This window comes from Apodemus sylvaticus, chromosome 1 (genome assembly GCF_947179515.1).
Source record: "Apodemus sylvaticus chromosome 1, mApoSyl1.1, whole genome shotgun sequence".
NCBI lineage: Eukaryota > Metazoa > Chordata > Mammalia > Rodentia > Muridae > Apodemus > Apodemus sylvaticus.
Genome location: NC_067472.1, coordinates 144321931 through 144338294, shown reverse-complemented (window position 1 = coordinate 144338294; position 16364 = coordinate 144321931). Strand labels below are relative to the sequence as shown.

Genomic DNA, 16364 nt, shown 5'->3' with positions numbered 1-16364 from the left:
TTTATATTTCCATGTAACTTCTAGTGTTAAAAAAAGGTCCTTCTGGACTGTGTATATGACTATGTCGGTCCACAGATCGGTTTAGAGAGAATGGCATCTCTATGGAGTCTGGCAAACTGTGAAGGGAATGCCTCCTCATTTACTCTGATCTTCCTTCACTGTTAGCAGGGGTTACAGGTTCTACTATACAAGGTTCATATGGAGTGTATGAGATCTCTTGAGTAACTTTAAGGTATTCTTAACAAGTTTCTGTCATTACAGTGTTTTCTTAACTGCATTTTCAGGTTTATTCTATACTATTGTTTTATAGAGAGAGTTCTTTCGCTCTTACTCTTTTATTTTGGTAGTTATTTTCTGGACTCCTTAAACATTTTTTTTTTTGTATATGCGTGGTGTACTGTGTGCATGTTCATGTGTGTAAAGGCCAGAGACCAACATTAGCTGTCACTGTCAATCACTCTGCACCTCCTTTTTCGACAGTGTCTTTCATTGAACCTGGTGCCCGTAGATTTGGTTAGGCTGGTTAGCCAGTGAGCGTCAGGGCTCCGCCTGTCCTGCCTACCCAGCACTGGGCTTACAGGCACTCAGTCAGCGTTTTATGTGGAGCTGTGGATCCAGATTTAAGTCCTCATCCATGCATGGCAGGCACTCTACTCACTGGGCCTCCTCTGGCCCTCAGTCTTGAGCTTTAACATGCAGGGATTACAACTACTGACAAGCACAGGTTTTAAGCTCTTTGATACTTTTGCCTTTTGTTTCTTTTCCTTTGCCTAATTGTTCTGACTCAGCCTCTTGTACAGTGAGTGTGATGTAGAAATATTGATAGTAGACATCTTTGTCTCATTTCTGATTTCAGGGGGAAAGCATTCAGTCTTCTACCATTATGCATAATGTATTAGTTGTAGGAGTTGGGAGAAGCCTCTGATAAGGTTCCCTTTAATTCCTAGTTTGCTAGGGGTTTGGTTTTTGTTTTTTTTAAATTAGGAATAAATATAGAAGTATATCAAATGGTAGTTTGCCTTTAGATAATATTATTAAATTTTATTTTATAATTATACTATGTTATTTTTTGTCAAATGCTAAAGCAATCTTGCCTTCCAGGGAAGAAGTCATGGATTTTCATAGTAATTTATCTTACTAATATTTTACTAATGAGCATTACATCCGTATTTGCAAAGGCTGTGAGTTGATAGTTTTCTCATCATTTTACCTGGTTTTGATGTAAAGGTAATTCTAAATTCATTTAAAAGGACATTAGCTGCATGACGAGATGCGCAACTGTGATACTAGCACTGGGGACACAGATATAGGAGGTTCATTGCCACCCTTGGCATTATTGCAAATTTGAGGCCTGAATAGCTTACACTGACACCTTGTCTCAACAAACAAGAATCTGAGAAGAAAAGGAAAATGGCTGTAAATGGCAGGAAGGAGGTGCTGCTGCCTTTTCAGGCGATGGAGACAGTTCCGCCCCATCATTCACTTCTGAGCCATTGGTGTGTGAAAGATATTGTCTCTGGAGAGGCAGTATGTGGGCTGTCATCTTTTATTTGTTTCTATGTGTAACCATGGCTGTCCTGGAACCACTTTGGAGATCAGGCTGGCTTCAAACTCATAGGAATCCCCCTGCCTCTGCCTCCTGAGAGCTGGGATTAAAGACATGTACTACCAGGGCCCAGTAGAAGATTGTGTTTTATTTAATATCTGTGACAAAACAGGAGCAGAATGTATTCTGGAAACCTGTTCCACCATAAACTATTGAGAATAGAAGATGGGAGCTCTGTTTTGCCCGCTGTCGGAGCCCCTTTCCTCCTACTGGGTGCCTCCCAGCCTTAGTGTGAGGAGAGGTGCCTAGTCCTCTTGCAACTTGATAGGCCATGTTTGGTTGATATCCCTGCGAGGCATGCTCTTTTCTGAAAGGAAAGGAGGAGTGGATGAAGGAAGGAGGGGTGGCCAGGACAGGATGGAGGAAAACTGGTTGGGATACTACCTGATTGAAGAATAAATTTTTAAAAATGTGAGCAATGAACTGCTGTTATGTGCCAGTAGTGACATATGACAGTCCGTGTGCTCCTGAGCCGCACGCTCAGGGCCTCAGTGTGTGATGGCGTCTTCAGTGCAGTGCAGTGGATTAGGAGAAAGATTGTAATTTTGCTTACTGATGACTTGCTATTATACTTCTTTTGGATCATATAGATCTCCAATAAAAATAGAACATGAACTGTAAAAAATAAGCTTATTATATTTGAGAGTTGCTGGAATCCACTAAAATTTTCTTACATAGATTATTTTGAAGGCAATTTAAGTATAGAATGTTGAATTACCTAACTTACAGTCAGGATTTCTCTTGGTCATCATTTTCTTTCCATTTTATTGACAGAGGAGGAAGGCAGAGACTTGAGTTGTCTGGTAGCTTCTCTTGTTCAAGTGATGATGGATCCATACTTTAGGACAATTACTGGATTTCAGAGCCTGATACAGAAGGAGTGGGTCATGGCGGGATATCAGTTCCTAGACAGATGCAACCACTTGAAGAGGTCCGAGAAAGAGGTAACTAGCCCTGTTGCTTTTCCAGCACTTCTTAAAAGTATATTTATTTTGAAGGGTGGGGAGGTGGGGAGGGGGGCGGTGATTAGTGTTATGAAATATAGTGTGGTTTGGGGGTACCTGTTGGTCCCATGCTAAGGTATGCCCCTGAGAAATTACACTATTGGGAGAAGGCAGCGGAGTGAGGAGATAGAGGCAGATAGATGGAAGCAGAGAAGATGGGGCTCAGAGAAGGACAGAAGGGGGAGGGGAGAGAGAAGAGCTGGGAAAAGAGAGATTGGGAGCTGGCTATGGGAAGCCTGCCACCTGGTGTGCCTGGTGGTGGTGGCCTGGTGATGTAAGCCCTGGGAGGAGCTTAGTGGAGTCACTTGTAAGCTAACAATCAGGGCATGCGGGAACATGCCTGTAGAGGTTAGAGGACAACTTTAAGAACTCAGTTCTCTTTCATCATGAGATTTTGGGGTCAAAAATCAGGTCTTCATGTCATGTGGTAAATGCAATTATACTGAGCCATTTCATAGACCCCCCAAACTAGCACCTTTCAAATATGTATGAGATAAATTTTACCATTATGAAAATGACAGTCTTCAGTTTTTCAGAATTGTACACATTGTAGCTTTGTTAAAGGCTAGCTAATGGATTGTAATCCAAATTGATGTATAAGATTACCATGGATACAAAGATGACTCCCTGACCTCTGCATCTTAGGGAACAGAGCCAGAGCAACTTCTGGTGTGATGCAGTTTGTATCTTGATCCCTGCACTTTAAACACACGGGGCAAGTGTTGGCTACCAAGCTGCACTTGCAGCCCAGGTGTCAGAAAGTCAAAACCTAGTTTGTCTGCACCATAGTGAGTATTTCACCTGGAACAGCGAGCACATGGTCAGTGTTCCCACTCAGTCCTAAGGTAAAAGCACAGGAAACAGGGAAAAGCAAAGCACTGTGACCGTCCTCTAGCTCAGTCCATAGTATTGAGCTAATGATAACGAAGTGGATGCCGAGGACTTCAAGAGAACGGTTATAAGAAGGAGTGGAATGGCCGGGTGGTGGCAGTGGCGGCGGCCAACGCCTTTAATCCTACCACTTGGAAGGCAGAGGCAGGTGGATTTCTGAGTTTGAGGCCAACCTGGTCTATAAAGTGAGTTCCAGGACAGCCAAGGCTACACAGAGAAACCCTGTCTCGGTATATGAGTACACTGTAGCTGTCTTTAAACACCAGAAGAGGGCATCAGATTCCATTACAGATGGTTGTGAGCCACCGTGTGGTTGCTGGGAATTGAACTCAGGACATCTGGAAGAGCAATCAGTGCTCTTAACCGCTGAGCCATCTGTTTAAGCCCCTGTCTCAAAAACAAACAAACAAACAAAAACAAAAAAGAAGGAGTGGAATGGAGGAGAGGACTGGACACCAGAGTGTACTGAAGGAGAGGACAGACAAACAGCTGGGGTAACAGCAACACAAAAGACAACACAGGGTGTGAAGGAAGAATTCAAGTGTCTCAAAAAATTAAGTTGAATTTAACTTAAATAAATAATTTATTTATTAGAAAATGGAACAATAAACATTGTTGGAAGCCTCACCAATATCAAGTATCAAGTGAAAACAGGTTATCAGGATGTGAAATTGTAGTAGATAAATTAAAACATTCAAACAGGAAGTTTTTCAAAGTAGAAAGTAGGAATAGAACATACAGTATTTCTAGAATATATTTAAAACAACCAAACAATTTAAAAGCTGGACATGGTGGCACATGACTTTAGTCCCAGCACTCAGAGGCAGAGGCAAATATATCTATGAGTTCAAGGCCAGCCTGGTCTACAGAGTGAGTTCCAGAACAGCCAGGGCTACACAGAGAAACCTTTCAAAGCAGTAAGACAGGTGCTTTGGGGGTAAGGCTCACCTAATGCAAATTTATTTCAAAGGATTGAGCTTCAGAGTACCTGGCTAGCACATAGCAGCCTGGCAGGGTACTCAGTACTAGCACCAAAATACCAAATTTGCAGCTGTGGTCCAAGGGATTGGACCCCTTGAGCTGTGAGTGAACCTGATACTGTCCACGTGGGCATGGTTTTGTAGGCATGCAAAATGCAGCAGTGGGACTGGGCTGTTAGATGGGCTTTGCACCAACTTCCAATAAAACCCTGTAACAGGGTAGGTTTCCTGTGGATACCTAGGCGTGCTGTACCTGAAGCTGTGATGCCTAAGGTGTAGATACTGGAGATGGCAACAAGCTGCAGGCATTGGATGGAACTAACCCAAGAGGGAGGCCGCGGGTGTCAAAGGCCCCGGAGCTGGAGGCTGAGAACATGTGGCCTGTCACAAGGTCCAAGTGACAGGCAGGTTTTCGACCTTGCCTTGGTACAGCTTTTGCTTCTTGTTTTTTGTTGGTTTTCTTTTTTTGTGTTTTGTTGTTGTTGTTCTGCTCCATTCCTGCCTTTTAAGTGGGAATGTTTACTCTATATTAGTCTATGTTGGAGGTAACTTATTCTCTCATTTTATTGGGGCTCACCAATAAAAGTTTACTTTGAGCCTCAGAAGAGATGGAGCTTTAAACTTCCAAATAATGTTAGAGCTGTAAGACCAGGGGACTTAGGTAGCTGTACTCAATGCATTTTGCATTGAGCTGGCCATGACCCTGTGGGGACCGTTGGCAGAATGTTGAGGTTTGAAAGTGAGTGTTTCCCATAGGGTCATGTATTTGCACACTTGGTCCAGCTGCCCTGCTGTTTTGGAAGGATTTGGAACCTGTAGGAACTGGATGCTCACTATAGGAAGTGACTTGCAGTGTTGGACTGTGTGGCTTAACACTTCCTGTCTGTTCCCTGCTCCCTGAGCCGTGTACATATGCGCTGGCAGCTGCCACAGCCGCCACTCCTGCCTGCTGCCATGCTGCCGTCAAGTACGAGACACCTTCACACCGTGAGCCAAAACAAACCTTTCCTTCCATAGACTGCCTCTTGTCAGGCGTTTGAGTTCAGTGATGAGAAGAGCAGCTAACACACCTCCCGAATCTATAGGTCATTGAGTAGAATAAAAACAAACTGTCACAATTAGGCTGTGATACAGATCAAATATGGACATCTACAGGGTATTTATTCTAACAGCTATAGGATACATATTTTTTTTCTTAGTAGCGCATAGAAATTTCTCCAAAATAGATCCTACTTTAGGACATAGGATTCTTAGCAAAATTAGAAGAAGCATCGCTAGAGGGTCAGAGGTCTCAAACAGAGATACTGTCCACGTTCACTGTGGCATCATCTCAACTGAATGGGTAGGAAAACCCAGCATATGCATACAAGACAGTACTGCACCATGAAAAGGAAGGAGTGGTGAGGGAACTGGAAACCATGATGGTAAAGCAAAATAAGCCAGGCCTGGGAAGACAGAGAGCACACATTCCCTTATGTGAGGAGGACTGCTAGGGAACAGGGAGGGGATAGTGTGTAAGAGGGCAGGTGATGACAATCAAGGGACCTCACATGTATGGGAACATCCTTATGCAATCTCCTATTGTATACAGTTACATGCTAAGAGTAACCCAACTAACAAAAATCATCTTTGGAGTATCTCATTTCTTGTAAATCGGCCATAAGAGCTGGGAAATGAGATTTTGAGAGAAACATCTTTCTAACACCCGTTTGTCTTCCTTGGATCCCTGTTAGGCTGCAGGCCAGGCAGCCAGGTTGGGAAGCACCATTGACAAGTGGCCGTGCACCCCAGTGAGCCACGGCAGCTGTTTCCCAGGAGTAAGCCATAGGGCCTGGGGCTGACGCCAGCTGTTCTGTAAACTTGGGGGAGTTCCTGGACGGTGAGCATGCAGACCAACCAGAAGTTACAGAGTCTGGCTGAGCGCTTTGTGTTGTTCTATACAACTGCTCACAGGATGTCTAATCATGCTTGCTTTCTTACTTGTGTACATGCCTGCAGACTCGTTTGTTTGGTATTACCACACTTGCCAAGCACAGCTCCTTTTTTTCAAGTCAATGGTGCTTCCCAACCTGGCTGCCTGGCCTGCAGCCTAACAGGGATCCGAGGAAGACAAACGGGTGTTAGAAAGATGTTTCACACAATTAAATGTGTGTCTTGATGCAGATAGGTTTAATCTGTTTAGGTGGTCCTAGATCGGCAAGTGTTTGAGGCCTAGCTGTGTTCTCGTTAGCCTCTGTACCAGCGATAGATCTGGGAGTCAATATGACAGCCAGAGAGCGAGCGGCACTAAGAGGTCCCTCTGTCTTCTGCACTTGCCAGTCTCCTTTATTCTTGCTCTTCTTGGATACCACGTGGCAGCTGCTAGAGCAGTACCCAGCCGCCTTCGAGTTCTCCGAGACCTACTTAGCGGTGCTGGGCGACAGCACCCGCATCTCGCTGTTCGGCACCTTCCTCTTCAACTCTCCTCATGAGCGGGTGAAGCAGAGCACGGTAAGTGACACCCACGCTGGCTGCAGCTGCTGGCTGCGTGCCTTGTGTGTAGCATACGTGTATGCATGTATTCGGGTGTATGCGCAGCTGTATGTGATGTGAAGCTGTGAAGCTGATTCTGGTGTCTCCCCTAGTCACTTTCCACTCTGTTTTCTTGAGGCAAGTCTTATAAAATCCGGACCATCCAGTTCGGTCTTATCTAGTTAGCCAACTTCCCACGAGAAGGCTTTTCTCTCCATCTTCTGAGTTTGAGGATCATGGTTGCCACCAGATCTGCCCTATGCTTACGTGGCTTCTGGGATCCAAATGTCATGCTTACTGCTTACATAGCTGGTGCCGTGTCTATGGAGCCAGCTCTCCAGTGGCCCCCCCCCCCCAACTTCAAAATATAACTGAAGTACAGTTCATTGCATGTGTGAAATATGTAATTTAAAATTACCTTTCAAAATTTCAGAATACATTAAAGAATCTAGTAACCTTAATTTTATTAGTGACCATTTTATTTTTGTCTATAAATTGTTCATAATAAATGTATTTAAAGAAATCAATTAACCACTTTAAATACACTTGGATTTTTTTTTTTTTTTTTGTGGAGTATCAAATACAGGGCCTTGTACATGCTGCTGACCTACAGCCCTAGCTCAGTATCTCCCCACTGATATCCTTTCTTGTTTCTTGCCATACTGTGGTAATGTCTGGCAGTTACTCAGACAGGCCATCAGCCTTAGCCTCCTGCAGAGCAAGGCTCACAGGGCTGACCCACGTGCCTTCACTTGTACTTTGGGGGTTACTCCTTGCACATCAGAGTTGTTGAAATAAAGGTTGTATTTCAACTGTTTCTTAAGAAGTTGTGGAATAGGAAGTTTAGACACAAAGTTAGACTGAAGTCCTCTGCAAACACTATCACCATGTAGACTCATGGATCTCAGGTCACATGGCAGCCATGGGGGTGGGATTGTGTCTGTAGTGACAGTGCATAGAGCTGGAGGACGAAGACGTGGGGCGAAGAATATGGAGCCATCCTGCAGACCAGCCCCTCCCCACTACTGGTGAGAGCGCTCTTGGTTTGTCTCATGCATGTGAACTCACAGTGGGAAGAGCTCAGAAATGCTGCGGTGGCTATGGGGAGGCGAAAGGTAGCTCCTGTAGGCTCGAGGGAGGCTAAGCAGGAACCATCTGTTCTCTGGCCTTCGGCTTCAGCTTTGAGACCTGGTCTCGGCAGTAGAACCTCAGAGCAATTCCTAATTCTGTCCCTATCTAGGAAATGCTAGCCCTTCTCTCAGAAGTAGGCCTGCATATCCAACCACACATCTGCAAAGTGGGCCCTCACGTGCCTTTGGCCTCACTGTGTACAGTGGCGTTGCCAACTGTGACACATGCACATGTCCAGGTAGGAGAGATGAGGAGCACAGCCAGGCTGCCTTGGCTGGGAACAGGAGCACCCTAGAGAAGGCTGGACCTGAGGTTTGATTAGGCAGAGAACAAGTACTGGGGGTCGGGTGGGGACAGGCCTTGTCTCACAGAGTCCTCAGAAACAGAGGTAGCCAGATGCTCATCATGGCTGCTGTGGGGAACCTGGAACTCAAGAGAAACTCTTGTTTCTGTGTTAGAGAGTTTTTTAGATTGATCAGTTGGAGAAGGAAATTTTGTGAAATTTATTCTGTCTTCCTAGAAAGATTTAACATTTCCTAATGTAACACTGGGACCCAAAGGCTTCTGAGGTATAGAAAACTTACTGTATCCCTAAATTAAATGGGTTCCCAGTTGTGCGCCTGCGTTCTTACCACCTCATGATCTGTGTGCCGTCATTCCTGGGAACTCATTCTTCCAGGCTTTTCCTGCTGCCCTCAGCCTTCCCCACCCTCCGCTTCACAGACTGACTCACAGGTCTGCACACTCATTAAACCTGATTACACTACATTTTTCTCATAACATTTATAATTTGCCGTTTCTCTAATTTCAAACAAGTTCTTGGAGTTTTTGTTAAGACAGGGTTTTACTATGTAGTCCTAGTTGTCTTGGAACTTACTCTGTAGACCAGGCTGGCCTTGAACTCACAGAGATTCACTTGCTTCTATCTCCAGAGTGCTGGGATTCAAGGTGTGTACCACCACTGCCTGGCTTGAATTCTTAGCCTTTTTAAATGAAAAACTTTATAAAAGATTAAAAGGTACTAATAGACAATAAGAGTCAGTCATTATTTTTCTCATCTATTTCTGCCAGGGAGCTATCTTATATGAACTTGATATAACCTGCTGTCACTGTACTCAGAGGAGGGGCCTTATTCTGTGTCACTAGGGTGATTGCTTAAGTTTTTAGAAAGCATGAGCATTGCCTTCCAGAGGAGCCCATGTCTGTCCTCTGCTACAGGAGGACATGCTGTCACGCAGCTATTGGGGTTGTTGCATTTGCTGTGGTGTGAACCCAGGTCACTATGCTTGAAGCCCAAAGTAGGGACACCAGCGACGTCTAAGGTCTGCAGTGCCATTTTAGTGAAGGCATTTCTCTCCCCCTTGCACCTCCCCTGCCCAGGGTGCAAAGCCTCCGTGGTGCACAGCTGGAACGGCTGAGGAGGAGAGTGTGCGTCCCTTACTCACGTGCCCGTCATTCATCTTCAGGGTAGGACTCCGTGAAAGCTGAGTGCTCTAGCAGAGAACTCCCCTGCCGGTGGAGGTGCGAGAAAAAGTGGGTGTGCCTCTTCTCATACATGTGCTTTGCTTTGCAGGAATTTGCTATCAGCAAAAACATTCAGCTGGGTGACGAAAAGGGCTTGAAATTCCCCTCAGTTTGGGACTGGGCCCTTCAGTTCACAGCGAAGGACCGTACTCTTTTCCACAACCCCTTCTACATTGGCAAGAGCACTCCTTGTGTACAGAATGGCTCCAGGAAGTCTTTTAAGCGCACGAAGGTAAACTATAGACAGCAGCAAAACTAGCAGTAGAGACCACTGTTACTGCAGCCCCAGACAGTGCCTTTGGAAGTGTTAGAAGCAGTCACTTCGCCAGTCGTCAGCTAGTGCAGCCTTTAAGGGGCCTTTCCATTTTTAACTGATGTGACAGTATCTTGATATTTTCTTGGTGAGTGAGGATCTTGAAGCCCAGCCAGCACAAGAGTGGACAGGTGGCAGTCCTGAGCTGACTTCTGGCTAGTCTGCCCATTGTCTCTAGAAATCAGCCAGTTTAGAATTCTCCCTTCCCCCAAAGTCTCAGGAGCATGCATTAGACAGACAGACAGACAGAAAGGCAGGCAGGTTGTACCTGCCTTCCACTCCCACTGTCAGTAATAACCTGGGGAGTCGATTGAAAAACTGGTTCCAGGAGGACCAGCACAAGCACCACCATGGGGGGTTGGGGGGAGGACCACGCCCTTCAAGTCTGAACCCTCCCGTCAGCTTTTATCCCACTTGGTCACCATAGTGCCAGGAGTTCTGTTGAAAAGCAAGTGCTCCGTAGAATAATGCCACATCTGTCCTCTGTGCAGAAAAGCTACAGCTCCACTCTGAGAGGAATGCCCTCATGCTTGAAGAATGGAATCATCAGTGAGCAAGAACTGCTGCTGCCTCGGAGAAACTCACTGATCCTGAAGCTGAAGCCAGCCCCGCCTCAGCACGCCGACACAGCACGCCCGCACAGTGGAGCGGAACTGTACTTTAAGGAGTGGTTTTCCAGACCAGCCAACCTACACGGCATTATCCTGCCACGGCTCTCCGGAACACACATAAAGCTGTGGAAACTGTGCTACTTCCGCTGGGTCCCCGAGGCACAGATCAACTTCGGGGGCTCCATCATGGCCTTCCACAAGCTCTCGCTCCTGGCTGATGAGGTGGACATGCTGAGCAGGATGCTGAGGCAGCATCGCAGCGGCCCCTTGGAAGCCTGCTACGCAGAGCTGGACCAGAGCAGGATGTACTTCAGGGCCACAGGGCCCCATGACACTCTGGGGACACCAGAGTTCCTCTCCTCTTCATTTCCATTTTCTCCTGTAGGAAATCTGTGCAGACGAAGCATTTTAGGAACGCCATTAAGCAAATTTTTAAGTGGGGCCAAAATATGGTTATCTACTGAGACACTAGCAAATGAAGACTAAATTAAGGTATTTTCTGGACATATTGAGAGAAGCTGGACATTTCCCTCTCTGAACTGAAATTGCTAACTGAGGCTTTTAAAACTGGCCATTTTGTACGTACGAAATTTGCACTACTATTTAAGTCATGTTTAATCATGCTGCCTTCAGTTATCCTAGGGCAGTGTGACTTTGGGGTTTTGTCCTGTGCCCTTTGGGCCTGGCTCATCTGGGTCATTACAGCACACATTCCCGTTGTTACACTTCTCATCACAACATTGAGGTTCCTCTGCCATGTGAATTTTGCCAATATCTATTTTCCTACTACCTACTAAAGGTTATCTGATAGTCAGATTACAACCCAGAGAAGGTGGATAGGGAAGTTGATAAATTAGTATAATTGCATTTCTAGATCATCTGATAAAACTCCCAAGAGGCCTCAGTTGGCATCCATGTGTTTAGCTAATATTCTTAGCTTGAGTTCTGGGGTTAGATTTTCTTATTTTAGTTTACCTCAGTTAGGACCTAAGATCACTGTGTTTCAAAATCATGGATTTGCTTTAATTCCATACAACTAACTGTTAAAAGATGCACTGTAATTTTAAAGCATTCACTGTAGCTATTTAAACCTAGAAGTGCCTTTGACATTAAGATAAAAGTAACACGGAAGCTAGAATAACAGAGGAATATGATTCTGCTCTTCAAAGCTGGGCTCTTTAGACCCTACTGTATATTGGAAATAGCTTTTTGCCAACAAGCTTACACCAATAGCCAGGAGTCTCCAGAACCACAGTTTTGTCCCTCAGAAAGTCTCCCTGCAATCTCAGAGGCTCTTCAGGTAGCAGATGCACAGCTCCATCTGTGGCGGAGGGTGCCCAGGCCATGGACAGGAGCAAGCCACGCTCTGACCACAGGCTGTGGGGATGCTCTGGCCAACTCAGGAGCATGTCAGCTGTCATGCTGACACAGGCCAACACTTCTCCTTAGAAATGACTGGCAGGGGTCATGAGATGGACACATGCACAGACTAGAGAGGAAGACTTCCTCAGCTGTTGCTATTTTAATACACAAAGCTGCACCCCTCCAGGCTGGGGGCAATGCCACAAGGCTGAGAGTCTGAAGCCTCCATCCCAACTCTGATCAGAACCTGGCTGCTTCACAAAGCCTGGGCCCCTGCACTCCCCAGTGCTCATGTGCAGAGGGCTTCCTCTCCCTGTCAAAAGGTGGACGTGTCCTCATGGACGATGGCGCTGTCTTAAATTGCCACCTTGGATTTTGAAATACTTTATAGTAAAGTGTTGATTTAGTTTGATTCTTTTTCTAAAACAGAATTTCTCAAAATAGTTTGACCTGTGTATGTGCTGTATAGCCATTTCTCCTAAATTGACCTTTTCTAACTGTTTAATAATGTCTCTGCATTTAACAGGGCAGACGTTCTTATGTCTTAAAAAGTTCTTATGGCTAAACCTAGTGTTTCCACTCATCTGTTGCCTATAAAATAAGGGCTCTTGTCAGTTTACACAAATAGCATTATCAGAGTGAGGATGCGCCAGCCCCTGGCCACACAGTTAGCCCTGGCCCCTGACACGCGGCAGGGTGTCACCACTGGAGCCAGACAGTAATTCCCCCATTTTCATGAAGATGCTTTGCTACTTCTATACGTTGTTCTAAATTCATTTTGAGGTTGAGAGTTCATTTCTTTGTAATTTTCATCCCTCACGTTTACTTCAGCTCCCTTCAGAACTTTTTTGTTAACTTACAAGAAGGTCAGGTACTATTAACACTACTTTATGATGGAAATGGCATATTTTTGTATGGTAATCAGTTGTAAATGTTTTTTTATTTTGACTGGGTGGTTGTTACATCATGATTATTGTACTCCAGCTTACTATGCATAGTGTGTGGAACAGCTCCAGAGTCCTAGTGTGGCCTGTGGGACAGCTGCCTGGCACCTCTGCTAACAGAAGTGACCCTGTGGTGACAGAAGAGGTAAGCATGGCTGCGTGCAGCATACCAAAGAGCTCAGTAGCACTGTCTCCGAGGCCACCAGGGCAGAGCCTGGGCCGGCGGTCCCCAGGCGAGAGCTGATGACACTGGGCATTCTAACACTGACTTCAGAGGTGAGGTGTCTTACTGTTGCTTTATGATGGGAACCAATTCTAAAACCAAAAATGCCTTAAGGAAAGGACGCTAATTTGTACTGACAGAAGATGAAAACTGTTCAACACAGTTTTCAACAAGATCCTCTTGCTGTAGCAGTAACCTTCAGCAATTAAAACTTGGTGTTGAGACAAAACTAAAACCTTTGTGCCTAAATACAGCTGCTGAGCTGAAGCAGGACGAGCAGATTGAGTGGATCCTGCTCCACAGAATGGATGTAAAGGGAAGTTTGACTGCTAAATAAAATCTCCATGGAAACCGTTTGTAGTAGTCACCAGTATGAAGCAATAAAAACAGGCTGGTGATGGAGGACTTCAGCTCCCACCTCATTCCGTCATCTCTAGAATACTTTCTAAGTGGGGTGGAGTAACAACTTTCCCATCAGTTCAGAACTGGCTGCAGTTAGTTCTTCCCACTCACTAATTACTAACACAGGCATTCTGTTTCCCCTGGAGACTGGGACCCCACGTTGAGCTGAGCCAGATGTACACTTAAGTCCCCTCACCTCTTTCCAAGTCCTTTCCCTAGCCTGAGAGTCTTCCAGCAGTGTTAGTGAGCAGCCCTAATACACTTACGGTGTATCAAATTAACCTGCTCTAGCCCATGGGGATGTTCCTAAAACAAATGTACAGACGCCTTGGCATTGGTCTTGCCTTGTTAATCTGGCCTCAGGTGCTTATACAATAGAGATATAAGTTAGCGGCATAGTTTTATTTTGCAATGATGTTAATTAACAAGGAATTTTGTGAAGGGCACTGTGGTCAGGGAAGCAGGTAGCCTACCTGCAGATCTTCGCTTCTCCCTCTTCTTCAAATCCAATCCTCCAGTCTCACCCCCAGCCCAGGGACAGACCACCCGCTGTCGACTGTTCTTCCCTCTGCCCCATGTCCACCCGCTCATCTAGACCTTCTCTTCCACCCTTTCCCCTACTCATTCCATTATCCCATCCCAAACAAGTGCCGGCGTTCCTGGGGACCAAGTAGCCTAACTGCAGATCTTTACCTCTCCATTCTCTCCTCCAAATCCAACACCCTTGCCTCATCCCTAACTATGTGCTGACCACCTACTGTGGCCTCTTACTCTTTCCTGCTCCCATCTCCAATGGATCTTCTCAGCCTTCCTCCGCACTCAGCCTGTTATCCTAACCACCAACGCCAGCAGGTAGTCCTGGGATCCTGCCTGCCAAGCCTGTTCAAGAAGCAAGAAGGCCAGTGAAGCAGGTAAGTGAGCTTTAGAGCTTCATTCTCCCTCCTCCTTCAAATCTAGTCCCCTAGTCTCATCCCCAGATCTCTAGCAAACTACCTATTATGGCATCTCCTTAATCTCCGCCCCTGTTTCCAGGGCACTAAGCAAAATTTGGTGGAACACCCTGCTTTCTTCCTTCATGTAAATGCCACCCCGCTCAATCCCATTCCCATAAGTGTCAATCCTCAGTCCCATTAAGTGTCAGCTCCCAATACTTAGAATCATATTTTACCCAGAACCCCCAGTGGCTACACCTGGCAGTATCCCAGAATTCCCTAGTAGGCAGTACATAGTCACCACACCATCCTAAGAGCCATAGAGGGCAACAGAAACCAAGGAACAACATACCTACCCAACAAAGATAAGACCAGATATCAGCAAGTATAATTACGATCATCTCAAACTCAGATACCTACACATCAGCATAAAAACACAATAATAGCCAGGATATGTTTCTACTGGGGCCCAGAACCCCTACCAACAGTTGGCTCTGAGAATCTTAAGACAGCTGAAGAATAAAAAGGCCTTAAAATATCTTTTATGAACATGATAGAGTTCCTTAAAGGGTGTATGAATAAATCTCTTAAAGAAATATACGGAAACACAATTGGAGGGAAATGAGCGAAACCATTCAAGACCTAAATATGGAAAGAGAATCAATTTTAAAAAAAAACCAAGCTGAAGGTGATCTTGAACTAAAAAATTTAGGAATTCAAACAAGAACCTCAGAGGCAAACCTTACCAACAGAAGACAAGAGATGAAATAGAGATCAAAAGCACTGAAAGCCAAAGAAAATGTTAAATCTAAAAACCCTGGTAGAAAACAGCTGGGGATCTGGACTGCTATGGAAAGATCAAATCTGAATAATAGCAACAGAGGAAGAAGGGAAAAAAAAAAACATAGGTCAAAGGTACCAAATCATAGCAGAAAAATTTCCTATCCTAAAGAAGGAGATATCTATTAAGGTACAAGAAGCATACAGAATACCATATAGACTGGACTAGGAAAGAAATTCCCCTCAGCATATTACAAAACACTAAATGTATAGAACAAAGAAAGAATATTAAAAGCTTCAAAGGGAAAGATCAACTAACATATAACTGACCTATTAAAGTAACACCTGACTTCTCAGTGGAGACTCTAAAAGCCAGAAGGGCCTAGACAGATAGATATTCTACAAACTAATAAGAGACCACAGATGCTAGCCAGGACTACTAAATTCAGCAAAACTTCCTATCACAATAGATGGAGAAAATATGACATTATGTGATAAAACCAAACTTAAGCCATGTCTATCTACAAATCCAGCCGTACAAAGGATGCTAGAAGGAAAAATCCAATCTAAAGAAGTTAACTAAACCCAGGAAAACACAAGGAATAAGTAATCCCAGACCAGAAAATCAAAATAGGGTTTTACACAGACATACCATACAGAAACAAAATAATAGTGCTCATTGATCACTCAACATCAATAAAAAGACTTAATAGAAACAAACAAACACAGGTTCCAGCCTTTTGCTGCATCCAACACCTTAATATCAAAGACAGTTTATCACCTCAGGGTAAGAGGATGGGAAAAATATTCCAAGCAAATATACCTCTGAAGCAAAGTGGCATAACCTTTAATACCTGACAAAATAGACGTCGAATTTAATCAGAAAAGATAGGAAGGGATACTTCATAGTCATCAAAGGAAAAAATCCTTCAGTAAGGCATTGTGATCCTTAACATCTGTGTACCAAACACAAGGCACCCCAATTCATAAATTCAATACCAGACTATACTAGCTGGTTTTGTGTGTCAACTTGACACAGGCTGGAGTTATCACAGAGAAAGGAGCTTCAGTTGGGGAAGTGCCTCCATGAGATCCATCTGTGGGGCATTTTCTCAATTAGTGATCAAGAGGAGAGGGCCCCTTGTGGGTG

The 16364-nt window shown here is 44.8% G+C and overlaps 1 protein-coding gene across 2 annotated transcripts in view; it reads left to right on the top strand.

The window, feature by feature from the left end:
- Mtmr10 (myotubularin related protein 10) overlaps positions 1-13456 on the top strand; it is a 52446-nt gene extending 38990 nt beyond the window's left edge. The window contains exons 13-17 of one of the 2 annotated variants that reach the window (XM_052161435.1): positions 2381-2550; positions 6801-6971; positions 9504-9590; positions 9697-9879; positions 10452-13456. In XM_052161435.1, the coding sequence (XP_052017395.1) occupies positions 2381-2550; positions 6801-6971; positions 9504-9590; positions 9697-9879; positions 10452-11057 (1217 nt within the window). In that variant the 3' untranslated portion in view covers positions 11058-13456. The remainder of the gene's footprint in view (positions 1-2380; positions 2551-6800; positions 6972-9503; positions 9591-9696; positions 9880-10451) is intronic. The other variant, XM_052161444.1, reaches the window with a different exon arrangement.
- The last annotated feature ends 2908 nt before the right edge of the window (positions 13457-16364 follow it).